The sequence below is a fragment of the Centroberyx affinis genome, unplaced genomic scaffold (assembly GCF_046629955.1).
Source record: "Centroberyx affinis isolate AG114_WGS23_722 - 3 ecotype Tasmania unplaced genomic scaffold, CSIRO-AGI_Caff_v1 ptg002030l_1, whole genome shotgun sequence".
NCBI classification, from domain to species: domain Eukaryota; kingdom Metazoa; phylum Chordata; class Actinopteri; order Beryciformes; family Berycidae; genus Centroberyx; species Centroberyx affinis.
Genome location: NW_027280367.1, coordinates 532501 through 559660, shown reverse-complemented (window position 1 = coordinate 559660; position 27160 = coordinate 532501). Strand labels below are relative to the sequence as shown.

The 27160-nt window shown below is 45.0% G+C and overlaps 1 protein-coding gene across 1 annotated transcript in view; it reads right to left on the bottom strand.

The window, feature by feature from the left end:
- Positions 1 to 2002: 2002 nt before the first annotated feature.
- Positions 2003 to 27160, bottom strand: part of ches1 (checkpoint suppressor 1) — a 49300-nt gene continuing 24142 nt past the window's right edge. Inside the window, exons 2-6 of the mRNA XM_071531081.1 lie at positions 26652 to 27160; positions 18868 to 19019; positions 12363 to 12421; positions 7202 to 7310; positions 2003 to 6028 (exon numbers count right to left, since the gene is read on the bottom strand). The exon at positions 26652 to 27160 is cut by the window's right edge and continues 91 nt beyond it. Coding sequence (XP_071387182.1) covers positions 5470 to 6028; positions 7202 to 7310; positions 12363 to 12421; positions 18868 to 19019; positions 26652 to 27160 — 1388 coding nt within the window. The 3' untranslated portion in view covers positions 2003 to 5469. The remainder of the gene's footprint in view (positions 6029 to 7201; positions 7311 to 12362; positions 12422 to 18867; positions 19020 to 26651) is intronic.

Genomic DNA, 27160 nt, shown 5'->3' with positions numbered 1-27160 from the left:
CTAGGGGCAGAAAATGATCGTTGCACTGCTCTCTGTGGGCTGAAACTTTCAACTGTGTCAACCAGTGATGTCAAGGCAGCCTTAAATGCTTTGAAAATTGCTTTAAAATTGCTACCGCCCCCAAGTAGCGATGAGTGATCTGTTATCACAGACACACACCCCTATTCTCTTTTTTGCATCTTGTAAAAGTGTGTGCTAGGCAGAAACTGTCTGAAAACAGTGTGTTTACACATTCTTTAAACTCAAATGTGATTTCCACAAATGTGAACACCACTGTTCCAGTTTTGACAAAACTTGGAGGGATGTTCATTCCACATCTTGGCACTGTGTTCTAGCATTAAAGAATATATTGATTGGCCTGATGGGGACACTATAATTAAAGGTCAGAATTTCAAACTTTGAAAAGCCATAACTGCTGCACGACCGGTCCAATTTTGCTGAAACTTGGAGGGATGATGCATCTTGTTACTGATTGGCTCAAGGTGTCAAGGAGGGAAGATGTTTACTTATCTTAACTAGATTGTGCTCACCTAGTATGTTTATGCTTCAAAAACACATTTCCATGTAGTAACTTACTTGTGCCACAAGAGTGTGATCACACTACATATCACAACACCAGGGTGCAAGATCTAATTTTCTCATTCCATGACACACACACACACACACACACACACACACACACAATCCATTCGCTTTGCATAAGGTGTGAGTATTTTACATAAAATTCAATAATGGGGAACTTATGTGAATCTTTGGACAGGGCATGTCCATAAGTCTTGTCTGTAATCAAAAATATGCCAGTCTTGACCACCGGGGGAAAATTCCCCAAAACCATAAAGCTTTGCAATAAATGAGAGCTGACAAGAGAGCCTTACCTCCACTTCTGTCTCCATGGAAACTTGCCTCAATGGTCATTCTGTGGATATGGATGATATAGGCCACGGAACACACAGCTCTGCATCAATCCGCTTAATAGCCTACTTCAATCGACCTTCTCTAAAATGGTGTGTGAACGCCATAACCGCAGAATTCATTTGATTCATTTCACTGGGAGGAAATTAAAGGCCTACCTCACATTGACCAGGATGTGCTTTTGAATTCATGTGTAACCCATTTCTTTATCACAGTGAAAAAAAAAAAAAAAAACATCTTTAAAATTCAACTGGTATGACAGAAAGTGATTTGCAGACTGGTGCGCAGCAGATGAGCGCTTCTTCCACGGTGAGATGTGAACAGACATTATGCCATGTTATCTAAGGCATGTCGCTACCTTTGAGTCTCACTCTCAGTGACTGAGTAGTATGATGCCCCCTAAAGATGTAGAGAATGCACACTTTTCTCCCCCCCCCCCCCCCATTTCTTTGCTGTAGTTGCATAGCAACAGAGGAGCTGCTAGCTCCAGTTGTGTTGGTGGTGGGAGCACGCAGCACGGGGAGGCACTGGCTCGTGATTAAGCCTGTCTCGGCTTCAATTATGAATGGGCTTCCACTGCCACATGGCTCCAAAATGGCAGCGCTCAGATTGATAAGGCATTAAGGAACTCTATGGTACACTTAACTCTTTTACTTCTTTCCCTGAGGGGCATGCAGAGTTTGACTTTAATCAGAAGTATTGGACTTAGATGATTAGAGGAAGTAAATGAATAATTAACTGGTGGAAGAGGCCTGGTTATGATAAGACCCTTGTTGATGGGAATATGTGAGGTTAATGATTGGGGTCAGTCTTGAGAGCAAATTAAAGGCTCTCCAGTCTCACAAAGCTAGCACTTTACCAGTAAATGCGGGTAACTGTGTATTGAAGTGTTGTGTCTTATGTTGAGGTGGCAACCTGAAGGGGGATGAGAAGGGGTGTCATCTTCCTTGTCGACACAAAATATTAAGTCTTTACCATATTTAACTATAAATTTTAGTAGGAAAAATTGGTTAAATGAAATTAAAAACACAAATTCTATATCTAGGATCTTATTTGATCCAAATATTTCAAAAATACAGCCAAACTAATCTTCTGCAACTTGTATTTTTTATTATTGCAACCAACTGGAAGACAATACATCACATAAACATCATTGTAGTTTTTCAGAAAAATGGAAAACAAAATAAAACAACATTTATATATATTTTTTGCCACGGTATTGGACAACGTTGATATTTACATGTAGTGATGAAATAGTTTGAAATCGTTCTTTGGCAATATGATTGCACAATAAGGAGAGAATTGAACATTTACTGAAAAACCAACACCTGGGTGCACTCTGCATCACATCTCACAGATCAATAATAGTTTTGCATTTTGACATCTCTAACCTATGGCTTTCAAATACTCAGCTCATACAGTCACCAAAAATAACGGCAGTATTGTAGGTATTTTTGTCAGAGAGAAAACAAAACACAAAATGAAAACGCTCATAAAAACATCAACAAATAAAATGGCAACCATTTTATAGAGCGCTGCACTGTATGTTTGGCAGGTTTGAAAGAAACACTTGTTTTGGGGGGCATTTTCAGGCAGTGAAGTGTATTTCTTTTGATTTAAATGTCCTACTTTTGTGTGTTGCTCTGTTTTTCCAGGACTCGTGGGTCAGTAGTTCATCTTTCCTGCATGTCACTGAGTGAGTCAGAGGAAAAAAGGTGGTTGCTAAAGCAACACATTCTCTCCTCGACATGCCTCTTGCCAACTGAACACATTATTAGTCACCACAACAGTGGTTTGTTACTGCAAATACAGCAGAGTGCTTGACCTGGGCTGCGGGAGCACTCAAGACAGATATCAGACGACAGACGGATGGCACATAACAAGGACACAGACATCGTCTCCTTGAGCCTTTTTTACGTTGGCATGGATACCATACAAAATGCAAAGCCAGTGATGCATGCTACAGGTGGCAAAAGACTGTACCAATGGATGGGACATTCGAGAAATGTCTGCGTTTGTTTGCCTGCTTGGCTCACTGACAATCACTCAGCGTCTATTCAGCTTCAACAAAACCTTGTCTGACTCCGCTTCTACACCATTGCACATAATCTCCAACCAAACCCAGCCCATGCTTCCTCCTACGAAGATGTTTTTCCATTCGGTTGATCCAGCTGCACTGTATTTTATATGTACTGTATCTCTGGAAGTTAGGGAAGGAAATAATACTTTAATGCATTCTTCTTATAGCTTAAGCATACCAAAGAGTGGCAGTGCAATAATTGTAACATATCAGTTTTGACACAAAGAATGTCAAAACTCATTACTGCCCCTGTCAATTTCAATCAAGTCAGTTTTCCATGACCATAGGTGAGATACACATACACACATGTACAGTGAGTCTAATACATAACCTTTAGCAAAAAGGTTTAAAAACTCAGATCTCCAGGTTTGGCCCTTGAGAGAAATATGTGTTAGATTGTGTGCGAGATTCACACCCACAATGGCAAGTCAACCCTTGCAGTCCAATTAAAGAGTTAACAATATGGAGGTGTAAAGAAGAAAACACTTTTTTCATTTAAACCATCTCCTCCATTCCTCTCTCTTTTCTATTCTTCCCAAGCGGCCTTTTCGGAGATATGAGGTTCCTTCAGGACAAACAACAAATGCAGTTTCCCATGCCCAGCTGTTCCATACATTTACACTGATCAATGCCGATGGGAAATAAGGACACATATACATTTACATAGAGGAGAAATTAACAATACTGTTATAAATAAAGACAAGAAACATTCTGTCAAAACATGTCAGAGACATGACAACAGAGGTATTGAGGGCAGGCAGGCAGGCACAATGTTAAAGGGTGTGTGTTCCTGGACACGCAAACTCACACACTCTACAGACATGTTTTGAAATAACACTGGGATTAACATTGAACACCTATATCACTGTACAGGCAGAAGAAGACTGAAGCTCGCCCCTAAGAGGTGATTCAGCTGGCCTATGTAGCTTGAACTGAAGCCCAGAGGTGGCACCCTTGGGCCCCCATTTGCAGAGTGATCCCCCACATTCCTCCCTGAAGATGTGTCTTTGAAAGCCCACTCAGAAAAAAACACAACATCAATTAAAAAGGATTCAAAATAAAAATTGAAACATAATCAAGGGTATAAGAATTGGCGGCAAAACTTTTTTTTTCTTTCCTCTAGGATCAAGGTTTATATGAAAATAAGTCATGCTTCATGCTAAATACATTGTTTATCTTACATGATCTTTGAATAAAAAAGATTTGCTTTTTATCTTATTTACAAGCACCCATGCAATATAACTGAGAAAGTCCTGCAGGTCAAATTGCTTCAATTAAGAAAGGAAAAAAATAAAATATTTTCTAACCTTTTTACAGAGTTGTCCACACGGGACAAATTGCTTATATCTTTATGAGGGTAGAGTGAGGGTAAACAGATACGAACAGAAATCTAAACCCACAGTTTATGTATATAGTTCTTTGACGTTGTAAAATGAATAGGCAGGTGTGGTAGCTACTGGTAGCTACTATATCTATACCAGGTGTCTACGTCTATGGACAGAAGTACTGGAAAAGTTTTAGGGACGTTTACATTATGCAACAACAACAACAAAATGAAGGAGATATTGCCTCAGACCCGGCACACTATCCATCTCTATGGTGATAAACATGACCATGTTTTTTTTTTTCTTTTTTTTTTAATATAACTATTCTTAAATACTATGAGTGCTCTTGAAATAAACCATGTCTTTACCCATGATGCATCTATTATAAGTGGCGTAAAATAATCTGAAGTGCATGAATATATCACATTGGGTTTTACAATTATTTTGACACTTAAGGTCATTGTCTCTACTCTAGCTCTCTGACTTTACTATGCCTTCTGTTTTCTTTTTGTTAGCTGTCATATCGGCTACATGGAGCAACCTGGTCGCTTATCTTTGGCACAGTCTCACATTTGTGCTCGTGGATGTAGAGAGTGATGCTAGTGAGCGGCCAAGAGCGCTCTAAGTCTGTTAAATAGGCTTTTCTCATTGGCTCAGCTTTCTTGCTGGCATCACTGCAAGATTGCTACAGATTCACATATAAACAAACAGATAAGACAAACAGCCATCTTCTGTTCATATACGTTCCGCAATGTGACTCAGTTTTGTCATGTCCAACTCGTCCAAATTAGTGACAAAACATGCTTTTTATGGCTTTCATCCCCTTTTAAACAACAAAAACAACAAAGACGCATGAGAATTACCCATTGATGTTAGTGTTGCTGAACATGTAGGAAAACAGAGATTTTTGATATTGCCACAAATAAGTAGGATTCACCTAATGCCCTGCAGATAGATAGAGATAGAGGGAGATGAGAAGTGTCCGTTGAGACTAATGCTTTAGTAACGTTACCTGTTGGCCTGTGTTTGTGCATGTGTCCGTGTGTGTGTGTGTGTATCATACTGCATGTGTCTGTATGTATTTGCATGACTATGTACTTTATGTACGTCTATGTATATGTGTGTTTGTCCGTGCATGTGTGTGTGTGTGTCTTAGTTTCTCAGGGCCTCTTTCTGCTCCTTCTGGCCCTTGGCGGTGCGGTTTGTGATGTTGTTGAGGCAGGCTCTGACCCCCGCCAGGTGGAGCAGTGACCCCGCCGCCTCCTTCATCTCCTCGTCGTCGCTCTCCGGCGGCTTCTCCACCGCCGCCGCCGCGCGCCGCTTCTTCAGCGGCAGCGTGTCGCTAATGCCCCTCATTCGGTTTTTGGTCCAGGGCAAACTGCTTCCCGCCAGCGTCCCCGCTCCCACCCCCGAAACACGTCTCTGTCCCCGTGCGGACTGCTGGGAAACGTAGGTAGCGCCGGCAGTGGTGACGTGCGAATCCAGCGGGATCTCCCGCGGCTCGGGTTTGACGTCTGATTGGATCTCTACGGCGATGATGTCGTCATCGTCCAGTGGGGAGGAGGAGGCGGGGACCTGGGAGGAGCACAGCCTGCTGGGGGATTTGGCGGTGCTGTAGGTGTGGTCGTCCTGGAGGTCCTCGCCGCAGGGTGGGGGAGAGTAGCAGGATGGGCTGTCCTCTCCTCGGCTTAGATAATCTCCCAGGGCCGATCTGTATGAAGCAAGGACACAGAGCGGGAGAGAAAATTGTTACTCCTGCTGTCAGACCGCTAGCCAGGTGGCCTGCCTGGATGTGCTGCACTCCACTGAAGCCTGCTCCATTTTGGTATGCCTTTGGCAGTTAACATCCGTTGGCCAGAAAGCAAAAAAGTTTAGGTGATAATCTATCACACTCAAATAGTCCCCCAGGCCTGATCTGCATAATTCTGCTGTCAGATTCAAACCTTGTATCTCCAAAGCGTCAGCCTTTTAGGAATGAGGAAAAGCAGTCTCATTTTGAGATTGCCGCCTATGCATTTTTTAAATGATACAGTGCTTTTTGAGTAGGTTTCATGGTCCCTAAGGTCCTGGAACTTGCTCAGCACATAAAGGACCTTATAAAGTTTCAAGTCAGAACAACATCACGGAATGACGCTTCTGCAGTGAAGCTATTTAACCATTTTACACTATACATCAGCTACAGTTCTTACACATTAAATCGCTGTGCATTTTTTGCCCGTTAGTTACAAGATACTTTTCTCTGTAAGAAATTAAGGACATTAAGGTGTTCTGACACTCTATAAATCAAAAGCAGCGGCAGCAGGCTGCCCTGTCCCCTGGACATCTTCTCCTTTCAGAATGAAAGGGTTAGCATATTAATATCTTATAAGAAAAACATGCACCCCTCACAGTGATCAAATATTCACTGCATACCTTTAGTGAGCCTTTGGGTATGTTTAATTCATTATGCGGTGTGGGCCATCATACTCTTATGCTCCTGTGATGGATGTGCATGTCCATGCATGCTCCCAATGTTCTTTGAATCATGAGGCTTCTCACACTAATAAACTTCTGTTTGTGTGTGTATGTGTGTGTGTGTGTGTGTGTGCATGTGTGTATGTCTGCGTGAGACCGTTATATAAACACACCTGGATAAAATGTTCTGAACTGAGGGGAGTGTGTGAACGCCTTTGACTCTCAAACACAATAAAGATGTGATTATGTAAACTACGAGTGGAAAATTCTTGTGTCTGATGGTGTGTCTGTTTTGTGTGTGTATGTGTGTGTGTGTGTCTGTGTGTGTGTGTGTGTGTTTGTGTGTGTGAGGGAATGTGTTTGTGTAGGGAAAATCCTGACTGACATAATTATATGGTTGAGGGCAAAAGGAAGGCAAAAGTTTACCAACCTTATGGCCGAGGTTCTGCTCCCCACAGGGCTTATGGGTAGGGGTCTTATGACAGGAAACAGCCCCTGGCTCCTGACGCGGGCGCCATTTTGGATCACACCACGAGGAACTGGAGAGAGAGCAGCAGACACAAGAACTTACACAGAGATACACACAGCTCCACGCCAGTTGCCACACTGATCCACACCCACAACAGACATACTGTTGTGTGCAGTACTCACAACACACATACACACACACACACACACCTAGGGGACTCGCACAGAAATGCACACAACAGCAATCATGGAATGCACACGCAGAAAAATCCGTTTCAAAGTTAAGACTGAAAAAGGAAGGAAACACTGAGGAAGCTCCTCAAAAATACGATCAGACCTCGACAAGACGTGGGAGCAGCTCGATGAGCATTCACTGACCGTCTGAGAAGGCCGACAGGGCAGTATTGATGAGCAAGGCAAGGTTAAATTGAGCGGGAAAGCGTCATAAATGAGTTAAGGCCGCTGCGAATCATTCAATTACCAACGACCGCTGGGCTCGGCTGAATCCAGCCTGTCTGATGCTGTGGGCTGAACAGCAGGCATTGGAGCTTAAAGGAGAATACCACACAATTTAACAATTCGTATACATCATTCCTGTGGTCAAGGATTGTCCAATTAACATGTGAATATGAACCATGCTTTCCCAAAGCCACAAAGCAGAGAACTTGTGATGCCATCAAGATGCCATAGCATAAAGTCCACTTTGGAATAAAAACAAACATTCAGGACCTCCAAATAATCCATTGTTTCTAATGCAGCTCCAGATTTTCCATCTTAATGTTGTCACAGGCTGGAGTCAATTCTCTGGTTTCCAGCTTTGGGGAACAGCTGCCCATATTCACAAAGACTGACTGGACTGTCATAGACCATGAGGATGATGCATATGATTTCTTAGATTGACTGCAGTTCCTCTTTGTATCTGTGATGAACATTTGAGAAAACATGGCTGGAGCAGCGCGCAGCTCACTCTGCCTGATTTACACAGCTCTCTGACCTTTCTTAAGAGAAGAGAAGAGAAGACAAGAGAAGAAAAGAGAAGAGAAGAGAAGAGAAGAGAAGAGAAGAGAGGAGAAGAGAAGAGAAGAGAAGAGTAGTGTGCGTATATCTGAGCCAAAAGCTCTAGTTATTCAAGGCTGGCTGCTCACCACAGCCGTCCCACTTCACTAAAACAGCTGTCATTTTCATCTCTGGGGTCAGTTTGCATTTCACAAATGATGACCTGCTGTTTGCTTTGTCTGCCGCAGAGGCATTTTTTAAGGTGCAAACGCTAAAAGTGTTCATTTCCACCGCATCACCGCGGCTGAAAGAGACCCTATTTAAAGCTTTTCATGCGCCGGTTTTAAGTCCCGGTCCATAAATTTGTGATTGATGTCGTGCGGAGACTTTTAAACCCAATAAGAAATGTATATTCGCCCTGGGAACTGCAAGCTCATTGAAACATACTCATGTCATGATGCCCCCCCAGAAAAACTCCCTCAAACTCACAAGTACTGAACTGTAATAGATCTGTTTGTCATTTGTCATTGTTGCTGTGTGTCTGTAGCCGTTTTCGTAGCTGGCTGTGTCCACAGTAATCTTATTGACTCCAGTTAGTGTGGGTCTGCCCCTGATATCTCCAGCTCTGCTCTCCATAACCTTATAAGTAAGTCCCTGCACAGAGTCTCTTTTGTAATCTTGATCACTCGCTGCATGCTTGTGTGTGTGTGCATGTGTGCGTAGTGCATTAGGTCTCCCCGGGTTGACATGCACGCCCGCCAACCCCCCCCCTCCCCTCCCCCCTCGTCCTCCTCCTCCTCCTCCTCCCCACCTCTTGCTCCAGTCAGGCTTTGGGTTGCCATAGCAACGGCTCCCCTTCCACATGCCACAGAGTGGTAGATCATGCATCAGCAGAGAGAGTGATAGAGAGAGAGAGGGAGAGGGAGAGAGAGAGAGAGCGAGGAGAGGGAGAGGAAATACCAAGCTCTGTTTGACATGGCCTCTCATAGCATAGCGACACGCTCCCGACCACCACTGTTTACCCTAGATACACACACACACCCCGCTAGCACAAGTACAGACAACTCTCCTCTCTTCTCCCCTGTGTGTGTGTATATCTCCGTGTCTTCACCTCCTTCCTTTGCTCTTCCACTTTCCCATCCCCTCTCTTTGTCTTTCTCATTCTGTTCTCTCTCGATTCTCTCTTTGTTGATTTTCTCTCTCTCTCTCTCTCCCTCGCTTCCTCTCTTCTTCTATCAGTCTCACTGTCATGCTATGTATAGTGGTGACTCATATCTTCCAACTTAGCATGCACGCCGTCTCTGCAAGGTAAAAAACCCTGGGACATATGCTGAGGAGGTGAGGTGACGGACTAAGCTGGGAGAGAGCAGGCAGGCAGCGCTCCCAAAAAGCCCATCCTCGCTCGCTCGAGATTGAGCAATACATTTTATGAGCTCAAAGTAATAAAAAAAAAAAAAAAAAAAAAAAAAACGCACCCGCTCAGTAGCAGAGAGCAGAACGCACTGAGGAAGAAAAAAAACTGTAAATACTGAGAAGAGGCATGAGAAAGACAGTGGGGTGCGTATGTCTGTCTGCACGTCTGCCTCTGTCTCTTTTCCTATGTCGGGTCAGCCGGTCTGCCTTTCTGTCTGCTTCCTACGCCTTCGCCTGCCGCCTGTCTCCCTGCCTGCCTGTTTTCCAGGGCGAGCGAAGCCCTCAGCACCCTCCCTCTCCCGCTCTCATGTGCCGTACACACTCAGCCTCCTCTGCTCTCCTGTTAAATGAGTTCCACATGGCCCTGCAGGCTGCAGGCTCCGCGCGGCCAGAGGAGGAGCGGAACAGACACACATACACATACACACACAGACACACACACACCTACACTCACTCACTGAGCTCACACACACAGTCCAGAGCCAGAGGTTCAAAGGTCATTCCCAGCAGACCTTGAGAAAGCAACCGTTTCAAAGTGGCCTCTCGCTCAGTCAAAACACCCCCCTGTCTATCTGCCTGCCTGGCTGCCGTGTGTTAAACTGAATATAGAGGCTGAGGGCAGGACTCATAGTAATGTTGCCTGGCTGACTGACTGGCTGACTGACTGGCTGACTGACTGTATGACTGTATTGCTGGTGGGCTGAGATGCTTTCAGAATAACTGGATGTCTGACTGGCTTGACTTGCTATGACTTAATGATGCTTTTGCAGTGACGTCTTTAAGTTGTATTAAAAACGCCTACCGCTGTCTAGCATGCGCCTTTTAAAAAAGCTCTGATGGGCTTCGAAGCCTCGTCCTTGTCTGCCATCTGAGCAGGTGAGGGTTTACTGTACAGGCCGAGTCGCAGGGTAATAATTACTGAATAGAAGTAAGTCAAAGAAACAGACATAAACCCAATATCTGTTTGAATCTTCAAAGTGATTGTGCTGTACTATAAACACTGCGATTAAACATAACAGCTAGTCAATTTTTTGGATGGATAATTCATTCGCAGCTGATGTGGAAATGAAGATTCCAAGATGATAGCGCTGAAATAAAACAAATTATGGTCCTTTTTTTTTTCTTTAATGATAGCAGGTAACTTAAGTGCTTGGGTAATAAAATAATAACACTTACACAGAGTGGGTCGTCTATAATTTAGAGCTATTGAATGATGAACTTCGGCGGGACGGGGTGATGGGTTGGGTTAAGGACACGGCTGCCAGGCATTGTCCTGTATTCATCCTGAGCTAGTGTGGGCCACAGGGAGAGGAAGGCTTCAGCCCACATCAGCTCAGCGTGGAGCGGGTCTGAAAGCTCTGGGATTGGGAAATGGAAGTAATAACGGATGGCCCTAACAGCCTCAACCTCTCTTCCTCTCTCTCTCTCTCTCTCTCTCTCTCTGTCTAGCAGTCCACCTCTTCCCCACTTTTTCTCCCTTACTTTGACTTTGCCTCTGGCTCGCTCTTTCTTGCCTCTTTCCTCCTCTTGCCTCTTAAACATGATGCCCATCCTTTCCGAATCTCTCCTCTCAAACACATATTACACAAAAAAAAAAAAAAAAAACGTTTTCCTTCACCATGTCTCTCCCCTCTCTCCCTGTCACCTTTGTGCTCCAAGTCGGCATCTGACGGCCTTTCCCTCCTCCTCCTCCTCCTCCTCCTCCTCCCTATCTCCCTCTCCATTTATCTATTCATCTATCCATCCATCTGTCCAGCTGGCCAGCCATCCAGACACATCACTCTCAGACAGAGTGTGTGTGTGTGTGTCTAGAGGGAGTCCAGGTTTTCAGACACTCTCTCCAACCTCGGCTCCTTGACCATTACTACTCCATTATCAGCGGCGATGGAGGGCGCGCCGCAGACGCCTAATGTATCCATTTCCCCCTCCATTTAGGACTCGGCAGCCCAGCGAGCTCCCGGAGTGCTCCCTGATTGGGATTGAATGTCCATTTAAACTGCCGTCCGGCCACCAGGGAGAAGAGGAGAGGAAGAGGAGGAGGAGGAGGAGGAGGAGGAGGAGGAGAGGAGAGGAATAGAGGTGAGGAGAGGAGATGAGATGAGAGCAGACGAAGAGAAAAGAATAGAAGAAAGGAAGAGGAGAGGAATAGAGGAGAGAGGTGAGGTGAGGAGACAAGAAGAAGAAGAAGAGAGGAGAATAGAGGGCATTACAGGAGAGGAGTGGAAGAAGAGAGGAGAAGAGTAGAGGAGAAGAAAAAGAGAAGGGAATAGAGGGAAAAAGAGAGTGGGAGCGAGGGTGAGAAAGAGTGAATGTGTGTTTCTGTGTGTGTGTGTTGAATTGAATGAGGAAGGGAAGGCAGTGGGGTTGCTCCTGATTTTCTATCCCTCTCTTTCTCTATCACTTTTTTTTTTTTTTTTTGTTAAACTTTCAAATACGCCTCCTCGGAAAAGCATCCTCCTCTGGCGCGGAGCCAAGTGTCAGAACTCAGCACTCTCAGTATTCTCAAGGTGCGCTTCTAAAAAGAGGGATTTGGAATTGAGATGATTGGAGTTGGCACATCCATAGAGGGAAGAGGGAGGCGAGACGGGAGGAGAGAGGGAGAGAGAGAGAGAGAGAGAAACAGACAGACAGGGTGAGAGAGAGAGAGAGAGAGAGAGAGAAAGACAGGCAGGAGATCACACACAAACACAAGACTCCGCGAGGCGAAACGGTACCTTGTAGGAGAACTCCTCCGTTCTTTCTGAAGAGGGGACTCCCCGACCACAGTGGAGGACTGGAAAGAGAGAGAGAGAGAGAGAGAGAGAGAGAGAGAGAGAGAGAGAGAGAGAGAGAGAGAGGACACTGGTCAATCATTTGATCATGTTGCAGCAGCCAACCAGCCCTGCAGGCTTCGTCGCGAGGCAGATAGCAAGGCAGGAATTTGAGCCCATAAGCCAGTGCTTCTGATTATAGTGATTAGATTCCCGGGTGTCCCACTGTTGCCATTATTCCCTGTGATTACCTCGGAGAATTACAGCCTCGCTGCTGTAGTCCATGGGGGTAATTTCTCATGACAACCCCCCACCGCCCGCCACTGGCCCATTCACACACATTCAAACACCCCTAATCAACACACACACACACACACACACACACACACACACACACATTAAAACACACACTCGTGTCATGCAGACGTATTCACACTTAAGACAGACGTGCGTATGCGTACGTTTAAACAGAGGCACGCTTCACAGTTGCTCACATGCAGCAAAGACACACACACACACACGCACACACACACGCACACACACACACAGCCGACGACTCAGTTTAGGTGATCATTGCACCACTAATGAGGGAGGTAATGATGGCATTTCTCACATAGACAGAGACATCTTCACATGCACTCACCCACAGACACGCACGCCCACACACACACACACACACACACACACACAAGCTGACAACCCATACAGTTCACCCTTATCCAGAATTTCAAGGAGAGAGACAGACAGAGAGAGGGAGAGAGGGGGAGAGAAAGAGAGAGAGAGTGAGAGAGAAAGAGAGAGAGATTGTAAGGGCTTTTCCAGGCTGAGTGGTCTTTAGCTCCCGATTAGACAACACGTCTGACTGCTCCTTTCTCTTTCTTTTTCTCTCTCTCTCGCTCCCTCTCTTTAGCTAGAGGGGTTGTTCTCTGCTGTTTCACAGACCATATACTGTCAGGGGTCTATGTAGTGACAGGTAGGACAGACAGATAGAGAGTGAGACAGAAAGACAGACAAAGAAACAGATAACCAGCCAGATAAACACGCACATTTGTGATTTGGGACCAGGAAATGCTGCAGACATTGAAAAAAAAAAATAACTCATTCATTTACACTAATCAGGAACGGAGCAGGAAGAGTGCCGTTTGTAATATAGAGTCTTGTTTTATGTTGCACTAAGCTGCTGAATGAGGGGATTTGGACGTCTGCACTTGTGATGTAGCGCTCACCTCGCCAGATGCAGAGGAAAGACGGACTTGAAACAGACAGGCACGCACGCGCACACACACACACACGCACACACAAAAAGCAAAAGCAACGAACGCAAATTTCAGCCCTGAGCCACCTGCTGTTGCCATGGAGAGTTGCCACATTGCGTTGCCACGGCGATAACATATTTTTCCTGCGCTAACAGCCTGTCTGTTTTCCCTGCCACCCCCCGCTTCCCCCCCGCCCATCTCATTCCCCCTCTCTACCCCGCTCTCCCTTTCTCACTCTTTCTTTCCCTCCCTCTTCCTATCCCTCCCTCCCTCCCTCTCTCACTCTCTCTCTCTCTCTCTCTCTCTCTCTCTCTCTCTCACTCTTTACCCTCTCAACAAATGGCTTCATGGTGCGACGGCACCTGCCTTATACTACATGTGTTGCCATGGCGGCGTTCCCGTTGCCAAGGCAACCCCGTGCATTTAATGTAGTGGGCGAGGGGCTAAACTCGTGGCAGACGCTCGTTCCACACCCCCTCCATCACTCCCCCCTCCCCCCACTGCATCTTTCTCTGCAAAGGAAGGGAGAGGAGGGAGGGAGAGATAGAGATAAAGAGAGAGGAGAAAGAGAGAGAGAGAGAGAGAGAGAGAGAAACACAGAGAGAGAGAGCGCTCCTCCCCATCCCCCTTGAGACACCCTTCCCTCCTTCTCTCCTTCCTCCCTCCATCCATTCTTCCATCCCCTCCTCCTCTCATCCAGATGCTGATGGGGTGTGAAGGAATGCACCATGGAGCTGACCTCCTACCCAGCATGCTCTCTCTCTCTCTCTCTCTCTCTCTCTCTCTTCACACACACACACACACACGCACACGCACACCTACACCTACCTCATGGAAATTCCCTGGATGTCTCGCATATGTCAGTGACGAATGAATTATGTGCGCGCGCACAGACACACACATAGACTCCAACACGTGCACACACACACACACACATACACACAGCTGGACTTATATGCATGCATACATACACTTACATATAGGTGCCCACACACACACACACACACACACACACAGGATTGCACTTAAATGCACACAAAAGATGTACACATGCACAGACACACATATTCTCGCACTGACACACACACTTACATGCACACACACACACACACACACACACACACACACACACACACACACAAACATGCACAGACTCATGCAGATACACATACACACACACACACACACACACACACACACACACACACTACTGCAGGTGGGGGTTGACTGGTGTGGTGTGAGTTATTACAGTCCATGAAAAACTGAGAGGTGTGAGAGACAAGGAGTAGAGGACAAAGAAGCCTCGCTGCTCTCCCTCCTTCTCTCTCTTCCTCCCTCGCTCTCTCCCACTTTTTCTCTCCCTCACATAGCCTCTTTCTCTCCCTCTTTAATTTCCCCTCTCTCCATCTCTTGTCTCTACCACCTTCCCCCCCCCTCCCCCCCTCTCTCTTCTTTCTCTTCAATCACCTTCCGTTTTCCAGTTGCACAGAACTGCTTGTGACAGTCCTTGACCATAACAAAATAGACATGCTGGGCAACCATTCACGGTCATTACACTTCATATCATAATATCCTTGACTCTACTCACAGGGTGCTGCTCTTGAGAGAGATATTGTGTTATATTGATTGGACGCATTGAGTGGCATGCAGCACATAAAGACGACTGTTTAAATACCTTGTCTACACCACATACAGTGGGTCACAAGGTAATTTTGGGGGGTCGTGAGATGATTTATGGCATAGGAAACAAACATATTTCTACTATATACATTATCATGTCTGAGACCGGGCATTTGCAGGAGCCCATAAGCTTTGGAATGGCTTGCCACTGTTCATAAGATCAGCCAAGTCGGTCTCAACTTTTAAGTCCCTTTTAAAATGATTTCTTTATAAATGTGCTTTCACTTGATTTGATTTTATTGTTTTCTTATTTTACTGTTCTTACAGTTCTTATTGCTTTTATTTACTGTTGTTTTATTACCACTGTACCGTTTGATTTTATGCTGGTCTGTAAAGCACTTTGTAAATTGTTTTTAGAAAAGTGACATATAAATAAAGTTATTATTACTAGTAGCAGTTTTTCTGGGGGGGGTTTTCCCCAATTTTTTGCCTTTTTCTTGTGAAATATAATAGTTTACAGCAGTGATTCTCAAACTTTTTCATATCATGGACCCCTAATTTAGTCCACATTAGGGCCACAGACCCCCATTTGATTAGATTTTGTCTCTCTTGACCCGAACGTTTTTATTGTCAGATATGATTTTGTCCAGATTTCCATGACTATCTGTATTGTAGGTAGAGAGATAACAGAGAAACTATGATCAACACAATCATTCTTCTACATTCTCCAACTGTGTTAAATGCTTGTAAATGAAATAATGCTGAAGTTTAACAATTCATCAACTTGCTGGGGACCCCCTGGAACCCCCTCAAGGACCCCTGGTGGTCCCTGGACCCCACGTTGAGAACCACTGGTTTACAGCATCTCCTGTGACGGGGGGTCGCTTCGTTTTCAGGGGTCACAAACCCAAAAGGTTGAGAACCATTGCTTTACTACACGCATACATGAAGACATACATAACACATTTGCATGCATACACAACTATTGGTACACACACACACATATGCAGACACATGCACACGTTTGTCTTTTTCTCTGACCTTCTAAACCTAACCTTCACACACGTCTAACCCTATCCTGTACCCAAAACTAACCTTAACCTGAAGCCTAATCTGAAGCCTAACCTAATCCTAATTCTAACCTTGACCCTAAAACCCAAGTCCTAACCCTAAACAAGCCCCTTGAAGAAGTGAGGACCGGCCAGAACGATCTCACTTTGCAAGAATTATCCTCACTCCGAAGGTCCAAAAGTCAAACCGGTTCTCACAAAGATAGCAAAACAAGAACACACACACACACACGCACGCACACACGCACACACTCAAGGTATGCTCTCTGGGTACTGCGTCACCAGAGACCCCGGGCTCTCCTCTAACCAGGAAATGGACTCTCCTCGCTTACTCTCTCATTTCCCACTGTGTGTTATAATGCAAATGAACTCCCCCCCCCCATCCCCTCCACCACCACCACCAGCCCCCCACTGCACCCCCCTCCCTCCTCCTCCCATGTTCCGAATCCGGCCTCCAATTTGTTCCACTTCCCCATACCTCATTGTTCAAAATGACACTTTTACATTTTACGGTGAACCAATTATTCTGTCTTACACAGTCCGCTGGCTCTGCAAGCCAACCTGCCCCGCTCAACTAAGGGGGGGGGGTTCGGGAAAAGAGAGAGAGAGAAAGAGAAGGAGCGCAAGAAGGAAAAGACGACTAATAGTACCTCTCGCTGACATATCCACTGGGATGGACAGAAGAGCTGGAAAACGAGAGGTTAGCGGAGGGAGAGAATGGAGGGTAGAGGAGAGGGCAGGAAAGTAGAAAGTAGAAGAAGGGAATAAGAAGGAGGTAACGCAGGCAGATATGCGGAGCTGGTGGGGGGGGGGCTGGTTGGAGAAAGGAGTGAAGGTAGACAAAGGAGGGTTTAATTGAATGATAAAGTGGTGGAGAGAGAGTCGAAAGAGTGGCGAGAGAGAGAGAGAGGGAATAAATCACGGCAGGGATAAATAAAGAAGACGGAGCGCTGGGTGCCCCACTATTTGTGATATATGCCTGAGGATGAGCGGGAGGGTGTGTGGGATATTAAAAGAGGAGAAAAGAGAGCGAGAGGAGCGGAACGGAAGAGTGTTATGTGCCAGAGGAACGGCATAGAGGCGGACGGACAGAGCGAGATGAATACAGAAAGGAGGAATTAAGAGATTGAGAGTGCGCGACAGCAAATGATAGAAAACAAGAGCTGAAAACAAGTAGAGAGCGTGAGGTAATGTAACCTCAGAGGTGTGTGTGTGCGGGGTGTGGGTGTGTGTGTGTGTGTGTGACAGAGAGACCAATGTGTAAAGAGAGGAAGACGACCAGAGGCCTGAGGGGCAGGAGAGGCTGGAGAGAGGGTGAGGGAGTGAACAAGTGAACAAGTGGGAAAAGAAAAAAAAAAAGGCATCTGCAGTCATACCGCTTTTACCTGTGATGTGCCTGAGGCTGAGGGAGATAGGAGGAGAGATGGAAGGGCTGTTGCATAAAAACAGCGTGCAAAAAGTCTTTAGGAGGGGTTGGGGTGGGTAAGCTGTATAGCGCCTAAGGCCGGGTGGGTGGAGAGAGAGAGGGAGAGAGAGAGAGAGAGAGGGAGAGAGAGAGAGAAAGAGAGAGAGAGGTGGCGCATTGGGTGGAGGGGAACAAAAGCAGAGTGTTTTATCTTACATGTGCCTGAGGTGAGGGAGGAGGAGGAGGAGGACGAGGAGGAGGAGGAGGAGGGGAAGGGGGGGGGGTGTGTGTGCAAAGAGCCAGGAACATAGTGTAAGGTACAGCAACGGAAATGAGTGATTACAATTTATCTTGATATCCTCTAGAGTTTCAGCTTGGCATGCTGTGTTTCTTTAAGATTATGTTTGTGACTTTTCTCCTTTACCGGATGAGCATAGTGAAGAGAGACAGGAAGAACGGGAGAGAGAGAGAGAGAGAGAGAGAGGTGGGGGTGGGGGGGTGACATGTGCCAAGGGTCCCAGGACAGATTTGAACCTAGGATGTCGCCAACTGAGCCACCAGGACACCCAGCATGCTCCTTTTTAACCAACTAACCAACCAACCAACCAACTAATCACTCAATCAATCTGTTTATCTATGAATGAATGAATGAATGACTGAATGGATTTACCAATCAACTAAGCAAATCAAATCAAATAACTAATCAATCAGTCAGTCTATCTATGAGTGAATGAATGTGAGTGAGTCAAGAGATGGATTTTCCTTCTATCTATCTATCTATCTATCTATCTATCTATCTATCTATCTATCTATCTATCTATCTATCTATCTATCTATCTATCTATCTATCTATCTATCTATCTATCTATCTATCCATCTATCCATCCATCCATCCATCCATCCATCCATCCATCCATCCATCCATCCATCTATCAATCTATCTATCTATCTATCTATCTATCTATCTATCTATCTATCTATCTATCTATCTATCTATCTATCTATCTATCTACCTATCCATCCATCCATCCATCTATCTATGTACCTATGAATGAATGAATGGATTTACCAATCAACCGGGCCGATCAAATAACTCATCAATGGATGAGTGGCGTTACCTGTGGTGATATGTCTGCGGCAGGGTGGGGGGGGAGGTGGAGGGCGTGGCCAGGCCGGGCGAGTACGGATGATACGGCGTCTTCTTCAGCGCCTGGATCAGGTTGTGCCTGTACTCCGGATCTATGGACCACAGCGAGCCTTTGCCTATGCTCTGCAAGACAGAGAGAGAGGGGTAGAAAGAGAGGAAGAAAGAGAGGAAGAAAGAAAGAAAGAGTAGGGGCGGAGAGAGGAGGGAGGTATGTTATTGGAAGTGATACCGGCCTCCTCGAAGCACATCACAAACACGGCACAGCACACTGACCTGAGCCAACAAGTCCAAAGCCCAAACACAAGCTCAAAGTCCAGACCTTCTGTCGGATTCTTGTTTACAAAACCACCTGTACACACACCACAGCGCCGCATTCCCACACAGATAAAGAACTGGAGAAAGAAAGCAGCATTCCCTGCATCTGCTAACTGCAACACTAATAGATTACTACCTCCTAAAAAAAAAAAAAAAAAAAAAAAACATCGACCCCGTGTCCCACACAAACATTCGCATATTCCCACGGATGATAACACTCAGAGGAATGAGAATTAATACATTCTCAACGCCTCCTCCCTCGATATTTTCCAATCCTCCTCTCCGCTGAAAAACCATGAAGCTTTTTTGATTAAGACAGAGGGAAACTCTTTAACTTTTTCCACTCCAGGGGCGATGATGGTGTGTATTTTTAGATCAAAGCAGCTTCCCCCTCACCTAATGAAGCTGTCGGCTCCCCATCTTAGTGAAGCCAGCCTATAGATTATAGAGAGGGGAGGGATCTCAGACAAGCTGGCATGAAAAAACATTACTCTCTCTCTCTCTCTCTCTCTCTCGCTCTCTGCCTCTATCTCTCACAGCCTACTCCGCTCTTTCATCTGCCTTGTCAACCGAATGTGGCAAAATCTGGGAGTTTGTGTTAGTGTGTGTGTATGGGAGAGAGACAGAACGGTAGGAAGAGGGAGAGAGAGCGGGAAATAAATATAAAATTAAAGCCATCCCGCCTTATGTTCGGCACACTTTGTTGTGCGCTGTGATATGCTACAGGTACAGGGACGGGGTGGAGAGATGTCATGATCACGTAGTTTCGTAGCTCTGCATATACTGCGGGGAATCTATAAAGAAGGAAATGTCAGATACGTCAGAGCCGTGCGCATGAGCGTTAATTGGAGACAAACTCCAAAGCCTGCAGCACAGTTTGTATTGTAGCAGATGGGAAGTCCAAGCCTTCTTGTTTCAAATGCGCTCTGCCTTGGCAGAAGAAGCTCTAGTGAAGTTATCTGCTTCCCTTCACAGCGGTAGTTGAAGCCAGCGTCTGGTCCGCTCCAGTCAAAAATAAATCCCACAAATAAGTATAAGAGTTGACACATTTATCAATCAAAATTTACTATGAAAATGCCAGAAACATCAGCTAATGAACCAAATAACTATGGATGGCCAATTCCACATTTTTTGGATTCAATTCAGGCTCCGACTCCTTGTAATGGAATTGATGGAATCGATTCTAAATTGATTCCGATTCCAAATGAAAATCAACACAAAAATTTAAGTTTTACTCCGGTTGGCATTCAACCAATGAGCCTTGAATTTCTCCCTCCCGCCCTCCCCACTTGTTGTGAAATGGATCAGACCAAGGCAACTGAGCACAGATTAGTATTAGTATAGGTCTCAATCAGAATGAATTAATTACAAAATTGTTTAAATTAAACAGTTTTGACACTTTGATTCCAGAGTTTGGAGTGCAACAGGAGTTGACTCCAAATCTGTTTATTAGTAGAATCGATCCTCAGAATCGTCGTGATGGAATCAATAATCAATTCTTTTGGAGTTGACTCTCCATCCCTATAAATATATAACTGAAGGTGTCATTGCCAAGGTAGAATGCGTTAGAAACACGAATGCATGGACTTCCCATCCGCTATGACACAAATTGTGCTGCAGGCTTTAGAGTTTGTCTCCAATTAACGCTCGCACCTGGATCTGACATCTCTGACTTTTTCTTCTTTATAGATTCCTTGATATACTGCGCTCCAATGTGAATCCAACCACTGCCAAATTATGGCATTTCAAGTGAGCTATAACAATGTACATCCTCTAAGGCTATTTTGCCTTAGATATATTTTCTCTGTCTGTTTCCTGTTCTAAGGATGGCTGTTGAATCGGTCCACATCAGTCCACATTAGCCAAATGCTCAGACACACAACTCACTGCTGCATCTGACCTTGTAAGAATACGAGAAGCTAATAGGATGTGTGTGTACTGTTGATTTGAGTCTCCGCTGTCTGGATCTCTGCATTAGTATGTCAGTCCTGTTGTATACAGGCCATATGCGCTGTGTTTTGCTGTGTGTGTGTGTTTGTGTGCGTGCGTGGGTGAGTGTGTGTGCCGAGTTCCCTACGGAGTGTGATATTACCCAGCGTGGTCTGCTCCTGGGAGTGCTTCTATTACTGCCAGCAACGCCTCTCCTGGAGAGCATGATATTACACACACATACACTCACTCCCACAGAGGTGACCCCCACTGGGCCAAATTTCCCCTTGCACCTCCAGCCGCCAGCCGTCTGTGTGTATATATGTGTGTGTGAGTGTGTGTGTTTGGGTGTGTGAGTGCCTACTGTCTGCCCGCTTGCCAGCCGATTAAATCAATGCTCTCTACAGAAGCACTGTCTGCCATCGCCAGCCAGCCAGCCAATCAAAACGCTCAATCTGTAACCCCCCCCGGTCGATAGGCCAATCACAGGGCGCGCCTCACAGGAAGGGTCTGTCACCTGGGTTATAGCGGTCTCCTTGGCAACAGGCAGCATCGGGGGTTGGAAGCGAGAGGAGGTGCAGCAGAGTTTTTCATTTTCTGGCAAATTCACAAAGTTGAGAAAACAGCAGCGTCTTTGAAAATCGATTATCACAAAAACCTCTATTTTTGGTTAGAGCTGGGCAGAAGGTTGCTGTGGGGTTAAAGGAAGGTAAATTCACCCTTTAAAACTGTGAGTACCTCCGAGTGTTGCAGCTTATCCATCAAGAAATGAGGATCTTGAACGGGTCTTCACCTGACACTACATGATATATTTGTGGATCTCCATTTATATTACTTTCTTTCCCGGCCTTTGATCCCGTCTGATCTTTCTATTCTGAGAGGAACAGTGGCTTGCTTTTGGACAAGACTTTCACCAGTTGTTTTTCCAAAACTGATGCACAGCATTTTGAAACTAACCCCTTCAGCTGCAGTCTTACTGTATCACTTATTGTATTGTTATTACTAGCAGTGGAGTTAGTAGTAGCCTAGTTGTGTTTTAGAAAGCTGCAGTATTTTATTCACTTCTCTGTTGTAAAGCCACATAATCTGTTTAATCTGTTTAGAATGAGAATCTCTGGGCAATGTATGTGCATCAGCATGGAAGAAACACATGCATGTGCCCGCACACACACACTCATACTCACATGCACACACGCACACACATGAACACACACACATAACTTGCCTGAGACACCTAACAGGGAGTGAGTGAGCAAAAGACAAAGGGAAAGAGAGGGAAGAGAAAGAGGCAGAGAGAGAGAGAGAGAGAGAGAGAGAGAGAGAGAGAGAGAGAGAGAGAGTGCTGTGTGTTGATTGTGTGCGTTGCCAACATCTGTTTCCTGTGTTATATAAGCTGTGGGGGCTGGTCTCTCTTGGAAATGGGAGATATTAAAAAGTCCTGCTGCCACTGACCCTACCACTAATACCATACTACTGCTACTAAATTCCTAATACTAATACCAGTGCTATTACTTAATATACATTCACCATTAACCATTAATACTATATATACCATATAATAATCCACACATATCCATATCCATATATATTCCATTAAAGGAAAAATCCACTATGAGTCAATGCACATAATTAGACTGTGAAATAAATAGAAATACTTACTTACTTAGCTACAAAATACAATGAGTACTATATTCCTAATACTGACTCAACTGCCATTCATTTACCTATCAGTTCTGAGAGGAATTTAACAAATTTTACTTCTCTCGTCTCTGACTGTTCAATCAACTGCAATACTAATATAACATAGCTATTATAATGTAGCTATATATATATTCCCAGCTTTTAGACATTTTTAATTATGATTAACACTGGTACCAATATAGAACACCAATTTAACCATCCATATAGTCGACTGCGAGGACAGGGAGTCAATCTTGCCTTCAACTCAGTAACCAGATGGGATTAAACAAGACATAATATGATAATGCACATCACTGTCACCACTTCAGATAGAGCAGATACTGTAGCCATCCAACTACCACTTTCTAATATAGGTGCACAGAAACATGCTGGGCATCCGCATAAGAGGTTTATCTGCCTGGTACATTTTAATGTACGAGCAATTTGACTTAACCTATACTATTTGAGGGGCACTTTAATCTAAAGCGCCTTAAAGTACCATGAGTGTACACATCTATATGATGGCCGTCCACAGTCGGAATAAAAGCACTAACCCTGGTGGTATTAGAGCCTGTTTAACCCATTGCGGTATCATCAATACTTACATATAGACGGAGACACTCAGCCAATATAATAGAGGGTGTAATAATATTAAAGAAATAGATGACAGACCATCTATTTCTATTTTTTATGTTTTGAGTAAGGGGCAGGCAAAATAAGATTTTCTTCTCCCTGCTCCTTTTCGGTCATGGAATGTGTAAATTGAGTTGTGTTTTGATTGTGAATTGCTTTTTTTTTTTCTTTTCTTTTCTGGAACAGTGCACTACCATGAGCGGAACAAATAAATAAATTAAAAAGTAATAATAATAATATTATAAGTATACAGTTGGACTAATACACTGTGGACCAGATAAACATTTGAACTTCAATTAAGATATACAATACACCAAACCTATTTTCTGTGCAGCCATTAGTTTTAGTTTTATACCAAAGTATGCTATTCCTAAAACTCCAATGCTATTTTGTCACTTAGCAGGTTAATTTTAAAACGGTTTATTTTTCCCATTGCTGTATCAGTTATAGTGGACATGCACCAAGCTTTTTCTGTACATATTTCTGTAGCATTGGGGAATCGGGGAAATTTGGGTTTTGATTCAATGTCTGTCTGTATTTTTTTATCCCAGTTTTTGTCCCAGTTGTAGGTTTAATGCACAAAACTGTTCTTTTAAATGACACAAAGCACTAAAGCGCAAAATGTAGTCAAATTACATACATTTTTACCATTCTTTTTATTCCTCTAGCAGTGGCAGCAGTTTTGTGGCTGCGGTGACCTGCTATTGCTAGAATGAACATAGAGCAAACACCTTGGCTTGCCAAAGTTGAGCTCACTGTAAATGCTAGGGTTCATAGTGGTCAGAGCTGAAACGTAACAGAAGCGAGGACGGCTCTCATCTGAAGAGGGCAAGGTTAAGTTAGAGGTGACACACTGAAGCGCAATACCGAGAAAATTCATAGTGACTCTTAGATTGCAAAACTGCCAGTTCTCTCCACTGTGATTTCATAAGAGGCTTTGAGTGATATATCGCTGTGAGTGTGTGTGTGTGTGTGCCATGCTGTTACAACACTGATCTTCAGTGCTGATCCAGAAGTCTGAGGGCAACAACACTTGTCATTAAGGCATGTCATTCAGCACAGATAAGAATCCTGTTTGTAAACAATGCCATGGCAACCAGGGGACTCACACTCTGTCACAAGTTTGCCCGCATGCACACACGCAAGAAACACACACACACACACACACACACACACACACACACACACACACACAGCAGCAGCAGCATGCTTATTTTAAACTTGTCATCTGCCTGGATATGACCCAGAAATACAGTCACTGGAACAAATAGGCCACTGTCATATTAATCTCCACCTCTGTAAATTGATGGAAATATGATTTGGTGCGTTCACAGTAAGCCATCTCTCTCTCTCTCTCTCTCTCTCTCTGTCTCTCTATCTCTCTCTCTCTCTGTGTGTCTCTATGTCTGTGCTTCTGTCCCTCAGAATGAGTAATTGACCTCCCCTTAACCAAATTCCTTGTCTTTCTCGTCTCTCTTTTCCAGAGAGCAAAATGAGTAAAACATAATGCAACATAAAAAAAAAAAATTCTTTGGCCCTGTAATTGCATGCTCAATTCAAAAAGAGATAAACAGGTAGAGGAAAAAGCCAACCGGGGAGAAAAAAGGAGGAGTATTCAGATGCAGATCGAGTCTCAGTGAAAAGCTTTGAATGGCGGAGTCTGACTAAAATTACAGAGATTCTGTAATTGCAGCTTCAGATAAAGCAAGGCACTTGGCAGGTAGAGTAGGAGTCTGCAGAGATGTGCCCTCATTTCTACACTGAGGCAGCGTTTGTGTGTGTGTGTGTGTGTGTGAGCGTGTGTGTGTCCTCTTAAGCATTCATGCGTGCATACGAGTGTGTGAGCCCATGCGTATGTATGTGTGTGCAGTTTTGTTTGTTTGTGTGTCTTTATAAGTATGTGTTGTCCATGTCTGCCATCAGACATGCCTGTGTGTGTGTGTGTGTGCATGTGTGCGTGTGTGCAATAGCTGAGCGGGTGAATAAGTTTGAAGGGTTAATTAGCGCGCTGTCTTAAATGGTGTGCAGTGACAGAAAGACAAGACAGCCTGTCCTTGCCAAAATCACCTCTGTACACATGCTGCTACACACACACACACACACACAGGCAAGCACATATGTTTACGTACACAAAAAACACAAGGCGGGGACACACACACACACTCACCCACACTAACACTCGGCACCTCAATGCCCATTTAAAGCTCGTACACACGCTTGCATATTTTCACACAGACACACACACATACACGCCCAAGTCAGTGAAGCCAAATCAGTTTTCCTGTTGCTACAGCAACAGCATACTTTTATGTCAACTGCAACCTAGTTACTATGGAGATATGTATACAAGGCAAACTCTGTGCCGTTGTAGTCAAGGGCCAGATGACAGCATAGCATGAGACACACACACACACACACACACACCATGTCCTCTTCATCCTTCATCCATTTTGTTTTTCCCCACACACATACAGCTCGCTCCAAAGGAAAAGTTCAGGTTCACATGCTGGTCAGGAAAAGCACAAAGAGCTCCTCTACCCTCCGGTATAATCTCAGTCAAGTTTTTAAAATCCTAAAGCCAGAATTGATCCAAGCTGTTTGTCCCCCAACCCCCCCAACACCCTCAGGGAAGATGAAATCTAAAGTCTCCTGGCATCAATGTTATTAAATCCTCCAGTATTAATTTACTGCTAATTGAGTGAGGGATTCATTCCCCATTTACCATGACGCTTTAATGGAATAAAATCTGGATCTGAAAGCCTGTATAAGAGACTGTATCAAGACTTAAATCAAAAGCGAAATACTGTTCCCACTGGGAAAGCGCAGAACGTCTGACTGAAAGAGAACTATGAAAGCAGAGATCATCAACTATTGATAAGGCCGAATCTGGTACAGCTGTAGACAAAATACAGAATATGTTTGACTTCAAGTTGGATATGCCTGCAAACCACTGATAACTGTCTGGCTGTGAAATAAGTTAGAGGACTTCCAATGAAGTCAACCACACATGACGGAGGGGTTGGAATAATGGGCCCCTGTATTATCACTATGCAGCTGCAATACAGTTTTATAGTATGTGTGCTCAGATTATGATTGCTGCACCGTTAAAAGTAAATGAAAAGCACATGGCAGGGGTTGAAGAAAAGACAATATTATCCAACATTTCCCTGCATAAGCGCTGACAAGTCTGCTCTTTACCTGGCTCCTGTCCTTATCCACCTTCTTGAAGCACTTGTTGAGCGACAGATTGTGGCGCACCGAGTTCTTCCAGCCTGTGGGGGCGCTGGCGAAGTAGGGGAAGTGCTCCAGGATCCAGCCGTAGATATCCTTCACCGGCAGCCGCTTGTTTGGCGCGTCCTCGATGGCCATGAAGATCAGGCAGCTGAAGGAGTACGGCGGCTTCCGGTTGGCCCCGGCCGCCAAATCGTACGGCGAGTGGGCGTCGCCCAGCAGCGGGTCGTCGGGGGAGGGAGACGAGGAAGAGGGCGAGCGGTTGTGCTGGCCGTCGGGGTCCTGCAGAGGCGAGACGCTGCGCAGCCCCGAGTGGCTGAAGCTGTTGAGGAGGTCGGTGCTCTCGTGGAGCCAGGAGAGGCTGGTGAGCTCCTCGTCCTCGGCCTTGGAGAAGGAGGCGGACAGGGACAGGGAGAGGTCGGCCGCCTCCGCCTCGGACGCCGCCGTGGCAGCGTCCCCCTGCTGGTACGGAGGGC